Source organism: Numenius arquata, chromosome Z, assembly GCF_964106895.1.
Source record: "Numenius arquata chromosome Z, bNumArq3.hap1.1, whole genome shotgun sequence".
NCBI lineage: Eukaryota > Metazoa > Chordata > Aves > Charadriiformes > Scolopacidae > Numenius > Numenius arquata.
In genome coordinates this window covers 63,522,392-63,539,817 of record NC_133616.1, presented here as the reverse complement: position 1 = coordinate 63,539,817, position 17,426 = coordinate 63,522,392, and the positions used below count along the sequence as shown (strand labels likewise).

General features: G+C 39.2%; 1 protein-coding gene across 1 annotated transcript in view; it reads right to left on the bottom strand.

Annotated features, from left to right (window-relative positions):
• MAN2A1 (mannosidase alpha class 2A member 1) overlaps window positions 1–17,426 on the bottom strand; it is a 123,994-nt gene that overhangs the window by 16,361 nt on the left and 90,207 nt on the right. The window contains exons 17-19 of the mRNA XM_074166030.1: window positions 14,857–14,990; window positions 13,623–13,764; window positions 5,916–6,049 (exon numbers count right to left, since the gene is read on the bottom strand). Coding sequence (XP_074022131.1) covers window positions 5,916–6,049; window positions 13,623–13,764; window positions 14,857–14,990 — 410 coding nt within the window. The remainder of the gene's footprint in view (window positions 1–5,915; window positions 6,050–13,622; window positions 13,765–14,856; window positions 14,991–17,426) is intronic.

Genomic DNA, 17,426 nt, shown 5'->3' with positions numbered 1-17,426 from the left:
TCCTCCTCTTTCCCCTCCTATATCCCTCCTATGTCCCTTTCACTGAACATCCCATAACAAGCCTCTAATTTTTTTGTTTTTTTTTTTAAAATTCCAAAATTCTCTCTTCCTCCAAATCCCGGACCCCTTTAGGCAACAATGCCCTTAGTCTGCATAAAGTGATTTCTGTGGATTTGTCTTGTTAGGTTTCACACCAGGAACAATCTTATATTCTTCCTATCATGGTCTCAGGCCTCTCTCACAAATTTTATTTCTTCTCTTCTAATTCTTCTTCCAGTGTTTATATTGCTCAATAATGGTGCAGGAAGAAGGAGGAGAGACTTGATACCTAAATAAACCACCCATGTTCAAGTTACAGGAGCAACACAGTGCTAAATTTTGTTTCCTGTTGACTGGGAAGAGCTTATCCTGTTCCTAATGATGGCAGAACACAGTGATCATAAATTTTCTGGAGTTCTGCTTTGAGGAGGAAGGTGGTCATCAAACTGATGATAAAGACAGAAACTCCACAGTGATATCCTCCTGAATTTTGTCCTCAAGAGAGGCTACCTGTGTTGGAAGTCTGCTGCTCATGGAAACTGCTTGTTCCACAGCAGTGCAAGGAAATTATCCCTTGAGAGTTATTTCACTTGAGAATACAATAAGAAGCTGCCGGACTTGGAAGCCTTTCTCCCTCCTTTAAGTAGGATTCTTCCCTACTGCCAGAGCTTGCAGCAGCAACAAATAGGCATTCCTAGATGTGGTGATATAGAAAGGTTTAAAATTAATACCTCAAACTGCCCCAGCTCAGAAAGGCTAAGAAAAGACCTTAAAGAGGTCTACCCTCCCACTTTGGTGAATTATATGGGCTAAAAGTGGAGAGACCAAGCTTGAATACTATGCATACTACTGAAGTAAAATACTTCCTTTCAAAACAGAGCTGGCAGACAGGTATGCACAAAGGAAGATAAATAAAAACAACCAAAAGTAATTCCCTGTAGAGATGTACATACATACACACACAAAAAAATGTCCCACAAAGGAAACATAGCTCTAAGTCCAGAAGTCAGAGGAAGGCAGTCCTCTGTACTACCTACTTCATCATGAGCCAGCTACAATGAGTGGCTGCTGCCCTGTTGCAGGGTGAGTATCACATGAATGGAGCTGGGAGACAAATCCATCTTTATTTAGAAGCTGTCTGCAAAACATCTTTGTCATAGCGTCAAGAAAAAACATTTGAAAGAAATTAAGCTGTAAAGTGCCCTGGCATAAAAATGGGGACAGTGCTGACCTGAAAGCAGATAGCGTTTGTAGATAAATAAGAGATGGAAACATTGTTCTTGAGCAGCAGATGCAAACTTCCAGCATAAGAAATACAGTATCATCTATATAGTAGTAGCAGTAGTAATGTCCATGTAGTGTTTTAAGCAGAGCTGTAAAGAACTAATGCATACCTGAGTCTCTCTTCAAATGAAACAAGAAATAAGTGTAATTAGCATTCCTAAAAAAAAATATATGTGGCAACACTATAAAGAAGATGCATTGTGTTCTGTCTGAGAGGAAAACGTCTTTTTTTTTTCTTCTGTGGCTACCACAAAACCCCAAAACTTTAAAGTTTAAGATTTTGTATATATTTGACAAGTTCACTATGGTAGTCATAACTACTAAAAATTATACTAGAATAGTCATTTTTAGACATAACGAAAAATGATACTAGAATATCTGAGGTTGTCACAGGTGGGCTTGAAAATACTTCTAAACAGTAGTAGTTAAGCCAACATTGAGATTCTGCTTTTTTGAAACATAAAGTTAATTATGCTTGTTAATGTGTAGTTACACATATCATAGCAATGCATGGTGCAGTATACAGCTACTACTACAGTACACATGCATTATAAATGCACAGCAAGTAAGTGGAAAATGCAACTCAATCAGACAGAAATGGCTGTATCACCAAACATATATTTTCAGAGAAAGTGGATACTGACAGATATTTCATAAGAGAAAAAGAATAGTTGTATGTGGTAGAAGATAAGGAGTTTGCTTATTTGACTACTATATATCTGTGATTTTTTTAACTGCCTGTATCATTGTTTCTCTAAACAACCTGCTGCAAACCATAGCAACTATTTGAGCCATTTAATCCTGGCTCTCTGCTTGAGACTAGGCTATAAATCCAGTTATACAAATTGAGCAAGTCAAGGGAAGGTATGAAAGAGGAATCTGAAGAAGAAAGTGTGTGCCTGGCACAGAATCTTTTCTCCAGCTATGTAACTGATGAAATAGAGATATTACTACTTCTTATAAATCCTATTTCATTCATATTCTTGTACTAATGTAACACAGTAAGGGTTGGAAAGTAAAAAGGTATCAATGCTTATTTTTAACAAAACTTACAATAAATGTAAAAAAAAAAGTCTATATTTTCAAAAATAAAAAAACATTTACTCTTTTGACAAGCAAGTATTGATAACTGTACTCAGATTCATTCTCAGCTAAATAATAATCCCTTCAGTTTAAAAATGAAATGCATTCAGTTCTTGCTTAAAAAGCTGAGCAAAAAGAAGAATGAATATTAGGAGAGAAGTCAAAAAGATATGCAGAATCAAAAAATACTTGCAAGGATAAAATGAACATATAAGCAGAATTAGTTACATCTCATAGAAGGAGAAAAAGATGTACACAGAAATTTTATCAAAACACAGTAACAACATCAACAGGGGTCTGAGGGACACAGCTGCCAATAAATCAGGTGAGTATAATGTAAAGTGAAATGAGATTTGCCCAGCTCTTGCTACATCCACAGCTTACTTGATGAGCAATACCATCATTCTGAATACACCTTTTGTAGCATCCAGCTTCGGGGGGCAAAGACAAATAAAAAAACTTCAGCAAGACAAATCAGCCTGAAGTCTTTTTGGCACAGAGGCACTATCAACACAAGTACTTCCTACTGGCTAGATGAGCTAGAATTTATGAGCCAAACACCAGGTAACATTAGGATTAGAGATTTAGCAGAATACAGGCTACCTGAATGTGTGCTAACAATTATCAAGAAATCTACTTTCCCAATGGACAGATCAATCTTACACTTCAGGATATTCATGTGGTTTGACTCTGACATTAAAATACACTGTTCAGGGCAGGGTTGGGGAAGGAAAAAAAAAAAGTATTTCAGATATGTAAATTAAAATAATTGGTTGAGATTGTCATAACCAAAAAACATTGATACATATTTGTTTTAATTAATTCTAAAGAATTGCACATCTTACACTTCACACAGTCTCCTTTCATGGGGAAGTTTCCCAGAGAAAAAATCCTGTTCTTCAGAACTGTTTTTGAAAAAAAGACAGAATGAAATACTTTGGAATACACTTTAGGAAAAGCTTGTACTGGCAAAGATGCCAAGTGATCAAAACCCTCTTCTCCTTCAGCTTCCATGGTTCCTCAAGTCAATAACAAAAACGGGCTTGACAACAAAATTAGGGTCAGTGTATGAGTCACACTACAGCCGGTTACATAAACTGCATATAATTTCTTCATAATTTTCTGACAAGACTATTTTTAAACTATTATAACAACTACCTTCTGAGTAACAATGCACTAAAAAGATATGTTTGTACATTTAAAAAAACTGAAAGAAAGCGGACTACTACCCATCCTTACTTTTAACACACCTGAAACAGTTATACTAATCCGAAAATGTTCCTGATGTTCAAATAAATTTTGAAAATCAAAATGCTAGAACACACTCAGTAAAGCATAGGGGAATTACAGATATAACACCAGAAGGAAAATGTTTCTTTAAAACATCTTGCTCGGCTCCTTGGGGTTGTGCACACTGTATCAGTTGGGCCAATATCATCTCTTTGACTGTGCCCATTCCCCCATAGCTTTGATCCCCCTTCTTTACAAGTCTCTGCAAGAGTAAGAACCAATTGTCCTTAAAGGTTTACTCTGCAGCTATTTAAAACCATTTATAAGCTCAGCAGAAAGGGTTGGGGGGAAGGAACGTGGATGCAGAAACACAAGTACCCAAAAGACCTCAAAGATTTTTGATCATAGCAGGTTACTGTGCCTTCTCGTTTGAAAGATTCTTAGCAACTTGCAGAGAATCTTTCAAAATGGAGGAAAGGAAGAGGATTGTTATTCTACTAAACTGACATCTGACTGGTGTCCCAAACAAAGTGGTAGATGTACACAAAGCCACGTGTAAACGTTTCACTAACCAGATAATCCCAGAGTTGTTTAGGCTGCCTTTGTTCTAATTGAGGTAACCTCAAATTATTTTCCAAGGGAGTGTTTTGGTTTGAAGCAGCAGTGCTGTTCTGAAATTAAACTTGTGGCCAATCTCACTTAATTAGGCACTGTGCTAGCTTCCAGAGGAGCTTCAGTGTGCTTGGACTAGTTTTCTTTTAGAAGGAAGTAACCAAGAAGCGCCCCTGCAGGAATGCACCAAACATGTTCTAACCCTTCACATTTCCATTATGGTCTGAATGGACGAATAATCCTTGGGACAGTTTAAGTCTATTATGACAAAAAAATAGACCTGCTTTCAGCAGGGACTGGACTAGAAGACTTATAGAGATACCTTTTAGTGAGTTAGTTTATGGTTTGTAGAAAATACCAAAACTGCACACAGTGTCAATGCAAGCACCATGGTTCTAACTGATTTGATCTGCTCCTGTTGTTTCAAATTATTTGCTAATGTAAACATAGATTTCCATGTCCAGTAATTCTTACTTATCAGCTTCATATTTTAATTTAATACAACACAAATTACCCTTGCTACTAAAGAAGTTTTCTGTGGTGATATAGATCTCTCTGCAGGTTTCTTCATGTGAAGGTAGACTAACCTGGGCCATGCTCATTGTTCTCAATTCTAGACTGTGGCAGAACTCAAGTTAGATTCTTTCAAGTTAACTAAGATTATTTGCACACCACACTGATAAATGCAGTTAATATGCTGCCTGTGTTATACAGGATAGGGAACTAGAAAATCATAATGACATGCACGACCTGAAAAAACCACTGTCAATCATTAAGTGGTAAAAATTAGCTTTAAGCTTGATATTATCATCCTCTCACAGTGGTTAATGATATCCATGATAAACCAGAATTAATTCCAATTTATCTGCATATTCATTAGCAGCTCAGTATACAACCTCTCATCTTTAGCTATGCGATGATTTGAAAATATACTCAGTGCTGTCATCACGATTCTACTGCTTCAGTATGAAGATGTACTTCTTATCTTGTCCTTCTCAAAAATGATAGGAAAAAAAAGCAGAGAGAGAATATGCAAAGAACTGAAAGAAAATTGAAGAGTTACTCAAAAGGCTAATACAGGAAAAGGTGAACTGAGACAATCTGTGCAAGTAAAAAAACCAAACCCTTACAACAAAGGTTCTCAACTTTCCCAGAATCATAATGAAGTGAGAAGGTTTATATATGTGACATCTAAATATTTCAACTTGTCTTATTTCTTAAGAAAATTAAATTCCGGTTTTCTCTTTCCACCCATTCATCTAAAACAATTTGTCAGCTGTTTCCGTTAAGCCAGATTCACTTAACTTCGTTAAGACGCAGAAGTCTCACTTATTAGCAATTTTTTTAAAAGCTTCCTCAATAAAACGGGGGAAAAAAAAAAAAACAACAGAAAGAAAAAAGAAGAGATTCCCACAACACCACCCCAGTCATGTGTTGAAGTGTAAGTGAGAAAATACACACTGCAGGTATTTGTGTGAGGAATAGTGAAAGGTGAAGTCTTTATGATAAGAATATGCAAAAGCAAGCTGACAAAACTCCCTTGAAAGTTATTTTTTTCTTAGTTCTACTGCTCATGGAAAAAATTATTTACTGAATTCACTGTTGCTGCAACAGAAATAAATATTTGTATCTTAAGCAGTCAGAGAAATCTAGACAGTGAACCCTACCACATCTGTTCCATATCTTCTTTCCAGCAGAAGCCGGAAGATATTAGCTGTAATCTTGTTATCTTGGACACCTTGTCCAAGGCCACGGTTGTCATCCTGCATAAGTCGACGATCCATGATCACTTCCAACTGACCTGAAAGAGCAATATAAGGATTATAGTGGTAATAAGAATATGTAAAGCTTCTATTAAACATAAGAAAAATACTCTGAAATATAACTTATAAAGAATCACAATTTTTCTCTTGTATATGGAATAGTAATAGCAGATTGGTATTGTTAGGACTGATTATGAAACAGTGGGCTTTGGCTGTTAATAACCTTCCAAAAAATTTTTACGAGCCTTTCAGCAGAAGGTCTTGCAAATTTTTAACATAGGAGTCTAAACAGAGGTTTAGCACTAGAAGTTATCACAGCTAAGAGTAACAAGTGGCATCCCTCAGGGGTCTGAATTGATACCAGTACTGTTCAGTATCTTCATCAACGACACAGACAGGGAAATTGAGTGCACCTGGAGCAAGTTTGCAGATGACACCAAGACAAGGGGTGTGGCTGACATGCCTGAGGGACTGGATGTCATCCAGAGGCCCTGGACAAGCTCCAGAAGTGGGCCCATGTGAACGCCATAAGGTTAAACATGGGCACATTCAGGGTCCTGCACCTGGGTCAGGCCAAGCCCCAGTATCAATACAGGCTGCAGGATGAAGGGTTTGAGAGAAGCACTGTGGAGAAGGACTTGGGGGTACTGGTACTTGGTGTGTGAACAGCTGGATGTGAGCTGACAATGTGTGCTTGCAGCCCAGAAAGCCAACTGTATCCTGGCTGCATCAAAAGAAGTGTGGCCAGCAGGTTGAGGGAGGTGATTCTGACCCTCTGCTCCGCTCTTATGAGACCCCACCTGGAGTACTGCGTCCAGCTCTGGAACCCTCAGCACAGGAAAGATACAGACCTGTTTGAGCAGGTTCAGAGGAGGGCCACTAAAATGGTCAGAGGGTTGGAACACTTCTCCTATGAGGACAGGCTGAGAGAGTTGGGGTTGTTCAGCCTGGAGAAGAGAAGGCTCCAGGGAGACCTTATTGCAGCCTTTCAGTACTTAAAGAGGGCCTACAGGAAGATGGGGACAAACGTTTTAGCAGGGCCTACTACTCTGAGAGAACAAGGGATAACAGCTTTAAACTAAAACAGGGAAGATTTAGATTAGATATAAGGAAGAAATTTTTTTACTATGAGGGTGGTGAAACACTGGCACAGGTCTCCCAGATAGGTGGTAGATGCCCCATCCCTGGAAACATTCAAGGTCAGCCTGGACAGGGCTCTGAGCATCCTGATCTACTTGGAGATATCCATACTCATTGCAGGGGAGGTCAGATTAGATGACCTTTAAAGGTCCCTTCCAACCCAAACTATTCTATGATTCTACAGCTATTATTTGTAACAAAGATACTTGGGACATCAAGCATCAAAGAGGAGAATCACCCCAAGTAGCTGTATAGAGAGACCTTCTGTCAAGGAACTATCATCATCTTACACTCCATAAAAGAGCTCACTTCCTAGACACATTTTTTTCCTTTTTTTTCGTTTCACAGTTGGAGGCAGAAAAAAAAACAGGTAGACAATATGAGTATATAAATACTCCCAATCACTTCTTCTTTTAAGGGTATTTTCACTTCTGGGAGTAGGAAAGCACCAGATGAACACTGACTATGAAGTTCTGAGTTTATACTGAACTGTAACACTGCCATTTAGAATAGCTCTTTAAGGATGATGTTAAGTCATAAATAGCCTTATGGAAGATGAAGTTCATATCTTTTCAAGTTTGTATCTCCAGAGGGAAGCCAGTTCAGGGCACGTAATTAGAGCTGTTACGGTTTTTGCACACTGAATCTTCAAGTAAGTGTATTTGTTTCCTTAATAAAACTGGAAGATTGAAGTACTTGTTTCCTAAACAAGAAATGCACAATTTTAGCTACTAAAAAAGGCTGCTTAGTAAAGCGGTCTCCTTTATAATTCTTCATTGTTCTACAAATACTTATCCAATTTTCCTCAATACTTATTCTTCTCTTCCCTCAAGGGAAAACGGATTTTATGTATTCAGGGAAAACAGATTTTATGTATTCAGGACAGAAGTCAGCTGGCAACGAGTACAAAACAAACCACCACTTCGTACTAAGGTATAAGGATAGGACTGTGCCTCAAATTGATGGTCTTCATGGATTGCTGTACGAACACAGGCTGACAGAGAGGTATGATAAAGTCTCTGAAAAAAAACTAGAACCACAGTAAGAAGGACAAACCTACAAAAAACTTTTGTCAAAGTTTTCAGACAAAACTTGTAAGATCTAGATCCAAAACTACCTAACCACATTTCAAACATTATTCAAGAAGCTAGGATAATGAAGGCTGACAAAATAAATCTTTATGATTCTTAAGGCCATTATGAACAGCAAATACAAACAAAATGATCAGTGCTGCTAAAGTCAGAGATAAAAAAAACATTTGAAAACTGGGTCAAAGATTTAAAAAGATTGTTCTAGGGAAATGTCTGGTTTAAAAATGGTATAAGTGTATTGCACGAGGCTTCAGGACATAAGTGATCCCTGCTATCCCATTAGTTATCCATTAGACTGCAGGGAAGTCCACTTTTAAATGACAATGGTGCATCCCATTTGAAGGTCTTCCCTAGGTCATGGAGGATAATGCACTAAGTAGTACATTAGAGCAGAATTGGATGGAACTTACAAGGTGGAGGATGTTCAGCATCTAACATTAAAAAATGATTACGCATCCAATCCCACTAATGGGAAGAGAGATGGAAAGGAGGAATAAAGTTGTGGAATATGTACTTCACAGTTTTTGATCTAGTGTCTTAGAAGCTGACGTTCAAGACTAATCACAATACAATACAGTGAGAAACCCTCATCCATACTGCTAAGATCATCTGACAGCATGAGAGTTAGTAAGGAACCGGTTTCTAATCCAAGAATGAGAAGTGAGAAATAATCAGCTGTTCATGTCTCAGATGGATGCCTTGAGACACAGTCTCTCAGACACACAGATACAGAGCTACTGAAGGTACTGAAGGGGCCTAAACTGTAATGTTTTTGAGTTTTCTTCCAGGATTCCTTTGAGACCCTGAAAGGCCTTCAAAAGTAGTGTCACGAAGCGTATGACTTTCAGCAGTACAGAACCTTCAGCTTCATTTTTGTTCTCATTTAAGGAGTCCAACATGCCCTCAGGACAAAGGTAGTAAACACAGTCGTTTCATGAAGTGTTACCTAATGATAACAAGTCAGATGAATACATTCTCCTCCTTTTCTTAGTGGGCACTGAGTAAATATTTGATGTTGCTAACTATCTCTTAACCTTGAGTGGCATAATAAGAGTTTGCCAAAGAGTGACATAGTTAAGAAATTAATGCCGTGGCCAGGTATGGGATATATCTTTTTCTCTTTTATTTAACTGGAGTAGGGGAAAAGCCTCTAATATCCTCTGACTGGGGTGAAATCAATGCTAACAGAAAGCAGTTTCTCTCTGATACTTAACTGCAATATGTCAAAAAGAGCTAGCTTTAACTTCCCTAACTTGAAGGCAGAGAATGGGGGTCTCTGTGGACTTGGATGTTGCATTATTCTGTGATGCAGAGACTAGGATTGTTAACAAATACAAACACTATTACAAGGTAGCAGAGCCTCTGAACACTAATTTAGTCTCCAATACGTATGTAACATTTGCGTAGGTGCCTACAAACGTTTGGTGGTGTCAATTCACAAGATCAGGCCAAAGGGAATTTGTTTTCTAGCAACAGAAGGCATGAAAAAACATGTTTTGGGTCTTGTATCAGGTGGTCTTGGAACAAAAGGCTGGTATTTCCCACTATGACTTTATTAAAGCATTGGTCTATAGGCCAGCATTAATTCTTTGCCCTGAAATGAAGTAGGTTTGCTAATACTGCCATCAATCTAGTGCAGTATTCATCTTTGGTCAGAATAGACGTTAATATGACATTTTTCTGAAAAGGAACTGGGAAGTGGGTTTTGGCATAGCTTCTGATGGGCTTTTTTTTTTTAAGTATTCATTCCATTGTATTTCAAAACCCTGTAGATTTAAACTCACAATATATTACAGCAAGGAATTTTGCATATTAAATTATGAATTATAGACCTTACTTTGCCAACTACTTGCTAGCTTTATTTAACAGAATTATCGAATGGTTTGGGCTGCAGGGAACCTTAAAGATCATCTAGTCCAACCCCCTTCACATGGGCAGGGACACCTTCCACTAGACCAGGTTGCTCAAAGCCCCATCCAGCCTGGCCTTGAACACTTCCAGGGATGGGGCACCCACAACTTCCCTGGACAACCTGTTCCAGTGCTTCACCACTGTCAATAGTGAAAAATTTCTTCCTAATATCTAATCTCAATCTATCCTCTTTCAGTTTGGAGCCATTAGCCCTCGTCCTGTTGCAACAGACCCCTGTAAAAAGTCCCTCCCTTTCTTTCTTGTAGGCCCCCTTTAGGTACTGGAAGGCTGCTGTAAGGTCTCCCTGGAGCCTTCTCTTCTCCAGGCTGAACAACCCCAACTCTCTCAGCCTGTCCTCATAGGAGAGATGCTCCAGCCCACCCTGATCATCTTCATGGCCCTCCTCTAGACTCTCTCCAACTGGCCATGTCCTTCTTATGTTGAGAGCTCCAAAGCTGGATGCTGGATGCAGTATTCCTGGTGTGATCTCATGAGAGCAGGGTAGAGAGGGAGAATCACCTCCTTCAACCTTCTGGTCTCGCTTCTTTTGTTGCAGCCCAGGGTGCGGTTGGCTTTCTGGGCTGCAAGCACACACTGCTGGCTCATGTTGAGCTTCTCATCCACCAACACCCCCAAATCCTTCTCCTCACAGCTGCTCTCAAACCATTCTCTGCCCAGCCTGTATTTGTGCTTGGGATTACCCTGACCCAGGTGCAGGACTTTGCACTTGGCCTTGTTGAATTTCATGAGGTTCAAACAGGCCCACCTCTCAAGCCGTCCAAGTCCCTCTGGATGGCACCTCTTCCCTCAGGCGTGTCAGTCTGTTCCATGACCTTCCCAGGCACCAGGGTGAGACTGACAGGCCTGCAGTTTCCTGGATTATCCTTCCGACCCTTCTTGTGGGTGGGCGTCACATTTGCTAGACTCTAGCTGACTGGCATCTAGCAAATGTGACGCCCACCCACAAGAAGGGCCGGCAGGATAATATGGGGAACTACAGCCTGTCAGTCTGACCTCGGTGCCTAGAAACATCATGGAACAGATCATCCTGAGTGTCATTATGCAGTGCATGAAGGACATCCAGGGGATCAGGCCTAGCCAGCACAGGTTCATGAGGGGCAGGTCCTCCTTGACAAACCTGATCTCCTTCTATGACAAAGTGACCCGCTTAGTGGATGAGGGAAAGGCTGTGGATGTTGTTTTCCTGGACTTTAGTAAGGCCTTTGATACAGTCTCCCACAGTCTCCTCCTGGGGCAACTGGCTGCCCGTGGCTTGGATGGGAGTACTTTTAACCCAGCAGAGTGCGGTGTTAAAGACTGGCTGGAGGGCCGGGCCCAGAGAGTGGTGGTAAATGGAGTTAAGTCCAGTTGGCCATTGGTCACGAGTGGTGTCCCTCAGGGCTAAGTATTGGGGCCGGTTCTTTTTAACATCTTCATCAATGATCTGGATGAGGAGATCGAGTGCACCCTCAGTAAGTTTGCAGATGAAACCAAGTGAGGTGGGAGTGTCCACCTGCTGGAGGGTAGAAAGGCTTTGCGGAGGGATCTAGACAGGCTGGATGGATGGGCCGAGGCCAGTGAGATAAGGTTAAACAAGGCCAAGTGCCGGGTCCCCCACCTGGGTCACAACAACCCCATGCAGCGCTACAGGCTTGGGGAAAAGAGTCTGGAGAGCTGCCTGGCAGAAAAGGACCTGGGGCTGTTGGTCGACCATCGGCTGAACATGAGCCAGCAGTGTGCCCAGGTGGCCAAGATGGCCAACAGCATCCTGACGTGGATCAGGAACAATGTGGTGAGTAGGATTCGGGAGGTGATCGTCCCCCTGTACTTGGCACTGGTGAGACCCCACCTCGAGTACTGTGTCCAGTTCTGGGCCCCTTACCACAATAAAGACATTGAGGGGCTGGAACGGGTCCAGAAAAGGGCAATGAAGCTGGTGAGGGGTCTGGAGAGTAAGTCTTATGAGGAAAGGCTGAGGGAGCTGGGATTGTTTAGCCTAGAGAAAAGGAGGCTGAGGGAAGACCTTATTGCTCTCTACAACTACCTGAAAGGAGGTTGTAGAGAAGCAGGGGTTGGTCTCTTCTCCCAAGTCACAGGCAATAGGACAGAGGAAATGGCCTCAAGTTGTGCCAGAGGAGGTTCAGATTGGATATTAGGAAAAAATTTTGCACTGAAAGGGTTATTAAGCACTGGAATGGGCTGCCCAGGTAAGTGGTTGAGGCACCATCCCTGAAGGTTTTCAAAAGACAGGCTGACATAGTGTTTAGAGATATAGTTTAGTAATGTGGGGGGTTTTTTTGTATGGTTTTCTTTTTTTTTTTTTTTTTTTAATCAGAGTTAGGTTGATGGTTGGATTAGATGATCTTAAAGATCCCTTCCAACCTAGACAATTCTATGATTCTATGATAACTGCACTACTCAGCTTGGTGTCACTGGCAAACTTGCTGAGGGTGCACTCAATCCCTTTGTCCATATCACCAACAAAGACATTAAACAATGGTGGTCCCAATATCAATAACCCCTGAGGAACCCACTCATCACTCATTTTCATTGAAGTATAGAGCCGTTGACCGCAACTCTTTGAGTGCACCCAGCCAGACAACCCCTTTTCCACTGAGCAGTCCACCTGTCCAATTCAGGTCTCTCAATTTAGAGACAAGGATGTCATGCAGAACAGTGTCAAATGCTTTGATAGATGTTTGTCAAATGCATTTACTTCAATTCCTCCTCATTCTGGTAGCTGTACAGACTGAAAACTGGTCTCTGTTTCCACCCCTCCAAGGGCATTCATCATTGCCTTCCTTGCTGTGACGGGCAAGACTGCATCCCTTTTGGAATTCTTAATATGAATTTATTCTTGTCAATGTATTCATCAGCTCTTTCACAGTACTCCATTAAATTTGTGAGGTATGATTTTGCTTCAGAAGAATTATGTTGATTCTTGATTTTTATTCTTTATTTCACTAATTCCAGTCTTCAAAAAAACTACTTGTTTTCTTTGATAGGGATGTTAGGCTATACTGCATATACCTTAAGACGTGCTTTCTACCCTAAAGCAAACAAACAAATCAAAAAACATGATCAGCATCACATTGTCCACCTTAAGCCTTCTGCTGCCAGAGCAGTACAAAAGAGAACAAATCATTTAAATTTTGCTGTTTCATCCTTGAGTTCCACCAGAGTTCTCAGGTGAAAAATACCTGGTTATGACAATTTATTGCTCATTTTGTCGTCTTTGTAATTTCTTTCCTCTGTCTCTAGTTTGAGACAGATCTTCCATTGAAGATGACAGGATCTCATGTGGGAATAACCTCAACCTCCTTCCTTATGGACTTATTCTAAAGCTTGTCAGAGTTGGAGAAACGTATTTCCTTTCTTCAAATACTAGTAGGTATGGCAATCCATGAACAAACTACTTCAGATAATCATGAAGGACAGGCCTTTATAAAATCTATCATCTTGTACTCACCATTTTTCAAGCTTGCAACACCTAGAGACTGAGCTGAATGAAGTGTCAAACGAACGCCAACATCTTGGATATAAGCCATTGTAGTCATAGGATAGATATTTGCTTGAAGAGGTAATTTGCTCATTGTCAGTCTGGGCTGGATCTGCAGTATGAACATGAACTTCAATAAAATAGATTCTTTTTATGCATTTAAAATTCAAAGACCTTTTCAGACATTTATGCCATGTGCTTTAGAAGCACAACCGGCACCAAAGCATTCACTCGACTTTATTATTTAGCTTTTTGGAGATTCGTGGCTAAAATTACCACTTTGGAAATGATAACTTCAATGTACTTTTAGATCAAAGACTATTTAAAAAAAACCTGAAAGATTCATCAAGGGAACCTACAAAAAAAGCAATAATCACAGTTACAGAATGAGAGCAAAAATTTTCTCCTCTAGAGAGCAAGCAGAGAACAGATTCAAGGTAGCAGGAAACGAATTGTTGGTTTACAATGGGAACTTATTAAAGTGGTGCTGGAATTCTTGAATGGTACATGACAAAAGAATATTAGTATTAAAATTATTTTCATGTTTATATATTCACTTTACTGTCTCCAGCAAAACACAGGACTACACACTAACTGGAAAAACAGCAGATGTGGTTTTCAATGTATTTGCAAAATTATTTTTAGCAAGGAAGGAAGATAAGGAAAATAAAATTTTCTTTCTTTTGTGTGTACTGCAGAGTCCAAGTTAAGAAAATAGTCACACTAAATTTCATCAGATGCATTACTAATAGAACAAGTTATTACACTCCAAAAATAAATCATTTATTTCCACCACAGCAGCAAGCAGTTGCTCTCTAGGTTTGAATTGCTGGAGCTTATGCACCTCTAGTGTTGTGCTACCCAAAGGGCTCTAATTAAATAGGCAGATCAGAGGGGAAAGAAGGCATGCAGATACACAAGCAACTAACTGTTAGCTTGTCATAACTTCCTATATTACAATTCTTATGTTAAAATGGACATAAAGAAATATTTAACAAACCCTTTGAAAGAAAACAGTTGCTACTTTATCTGGTCTAAATAAAATTTTGTAACGGATACATTTTTAACACTTTTCTCCTTTTAAATTATTAGTGGAGTTTAACATGAGTTTGATAAATATGACTTAATACTTCTGATTGTAAAGAATTTTGAGACAGTCCAAAACTGAGATCCTAGGCTTTTATAAATAATAGACAATAATTACCTGATATCCATTAAGATCCGTATAGAATCTATTTTGACTGTTTATGTCAGATGAAATTCTCATTGCAAGTTCACGATTATATTCTCCTCTAATATCCACAATATTGGAAACTTCAAGAGACTGGCCTTCCAAACCTACATGAAAAAGATGCATTTAAAATCTCTCAATTGTAAAAAGTGATTGCCACATATATAAGAACGACTGGGCTCCCAGAACACAGCGATTTATCTAGTTATCTAACAACGCCTGCTAGTTTTCTGTTGTATCTAACCAGGTATCTGAAGTCAGTTCAGCTATATACCATATGATATAGCAGTACTTCTAATTCAGTATTCATTGAGCAGACAGTCTGAAACCTTCACTAAAGTAGAACAGAAACTACCCATGAAAAGAACCAATGTGGGTTCCAGAAAATGAGTAGGAAACACCACAGAGCTTTAAAGTGCCATCTTTAGCAGCAGGTAATATGCTGGAGCAAGAGCTAGCCATTTATTTCTCCCCTTGACTCTTATGTGGCTGTCAACATTCACCAACAGGAATGAAGCTCCAGCTTCTTGACAGTAACTGTTCTACTAAGCAGGAAATCGGTGTGCTGTTTTAACCAAAAAACGGGAGAATCTTCCTTAAGGGCAGTGAATTAAGAAACCACATACTGATACCACCCCAATCAGGACACAAGTCCTTGCTGACAGGGAAAAGCAGCCTATTTATTAAGGGAAGGATTAAGTTTCTGAAAATGCAGACAGATGTTCACTGAGATCTTTTTCTACAGTGCCTCGCACTGAAAATTAAATACCTGTAATAATGACCTGACCTTTTCAAACACTTCGAGACATAGTTTGGACTGGAATCATACCATCATTCAGCATGACCATTACCACCCTTTCTGTAGTCTAATGACACTAAGAATTGTGAAAAGAATTCCACCAAGCAGAACAGAGGTATGAAGTATCTCTTTGTAGTGAGATGAAATTACATTGTGCTTATCTGATAGACTGTAAACAGAAGACAGTAGAAAGTGAGGGACTGATTAACCAGCTTAGTCCTTTAAAATTTGAGGACAATACTTAATACTTCCACCCCCAACAGTTCACTGTATGTCAACTCACAAGACCTAGAGTCATGCTTATCTGTTTGGGCTCCTGAACTGTAGAATCTTTTGCAGAAGGACAAAACATCTTCAAATAAAATTCCGGTATTCCTAAGCACACAGACAGAGGCTAGCAGAACATCTTTCCCTTCTACACATAGAGTTTTTAAATTTTTCTAGCAGTTCTGTTTGAGAACATGTTGAGCGTTTCCTTAAGAAGGTCTTTACTTTGTCAAATTCTAAAACAAACACTCTGAACCTTTACACAATGGAATGCTTAAAGTGTCTACCTGCTTCAATTTTTATGCTATTATTTAGTATGTAAAATACATAATAAATGGTTGTGGTTTTGTCACCCAAATGAAGAGGATGTCAAGCTGTTTATTTGTTTCCTCATCCTTTTTAAAATCTGAATGCCACCTGCAGCTGTACCAGCAACTGTTGAAATGTTAACATTTACCAATGACTATTATGCTATAGTGCTGAATTAAAAACATTTGATTCAGATAATTACTTCTATTTTCCCGTAGTCGGAAAAAAGTGGATCTGTATGCTTCGCTTTTAATGCTCTTAGTCACAGACTTTCCAACTATTTTAAAGTAGGACTATTAAAGTACAAGTACATTGAAAAGGAAACAATACTTCAGTTTACAATTTTAAAATGACCAGACCATGAATTACTCTCAGCTCTTTTCTACTGCATAATTTGAATTAATACAAAAATACAATTATGAAGATAATGAAACATAAGAAGCTTCTGACAAAAAGATTAACAAAATCATGCCAATATCAAAACCAGATGCTAGTGGATGCAGAACGAGTTAAAAATCACTCTTTGGTCAACTACTGAGCAGAGTTGTTAAGCCAGAGTATTTTCTGTTCAAAATAACAGAAATCTAAAGCCAAAAGTAGAAAAAGCAGTGTTTTACTAAATTGCTGAAGAAGCCATAGGACTAGGAAGTACTGTCTAACAGTTGGATTAGCCACGTGATCAGGCTTTCCACCACCTGGCAAGTAGGCAGCTTACAACACAAGTATCAGGTCCTTATTTAAAAACAAAATGTACATATACACATACATGTATTTATTGCTATCCACATACTTTGTTACTGTGCATATCTATTAAGACTTCAAGACACCTTCTTTTAATTGAGTAATGCTATACAAATAACTTCCCTTACAAAGCCCAGTTTTGCTGATCTCAGCAAAACAATGATGCAAAGTCACCAATTTTTAAACTTTGAAAAAGACCATTTCATATGAAGAAACTGAAATAAAAACAAACCATAAAAGTTAACAGAGAAACTATATAAAATAATTGCATCACTTTTGCTTGTAAAAGCTGGGAGCATGGTACAGGACTTCACCATGATGACAGGATAGGTAATGGTGTAAGTACTTAAACAGTGTGATGAATTAAAAATTGTCCAAAATAAAAAGACGAAACAACCTAGATAGCGTGCTCAAAAGGAAAGATAAA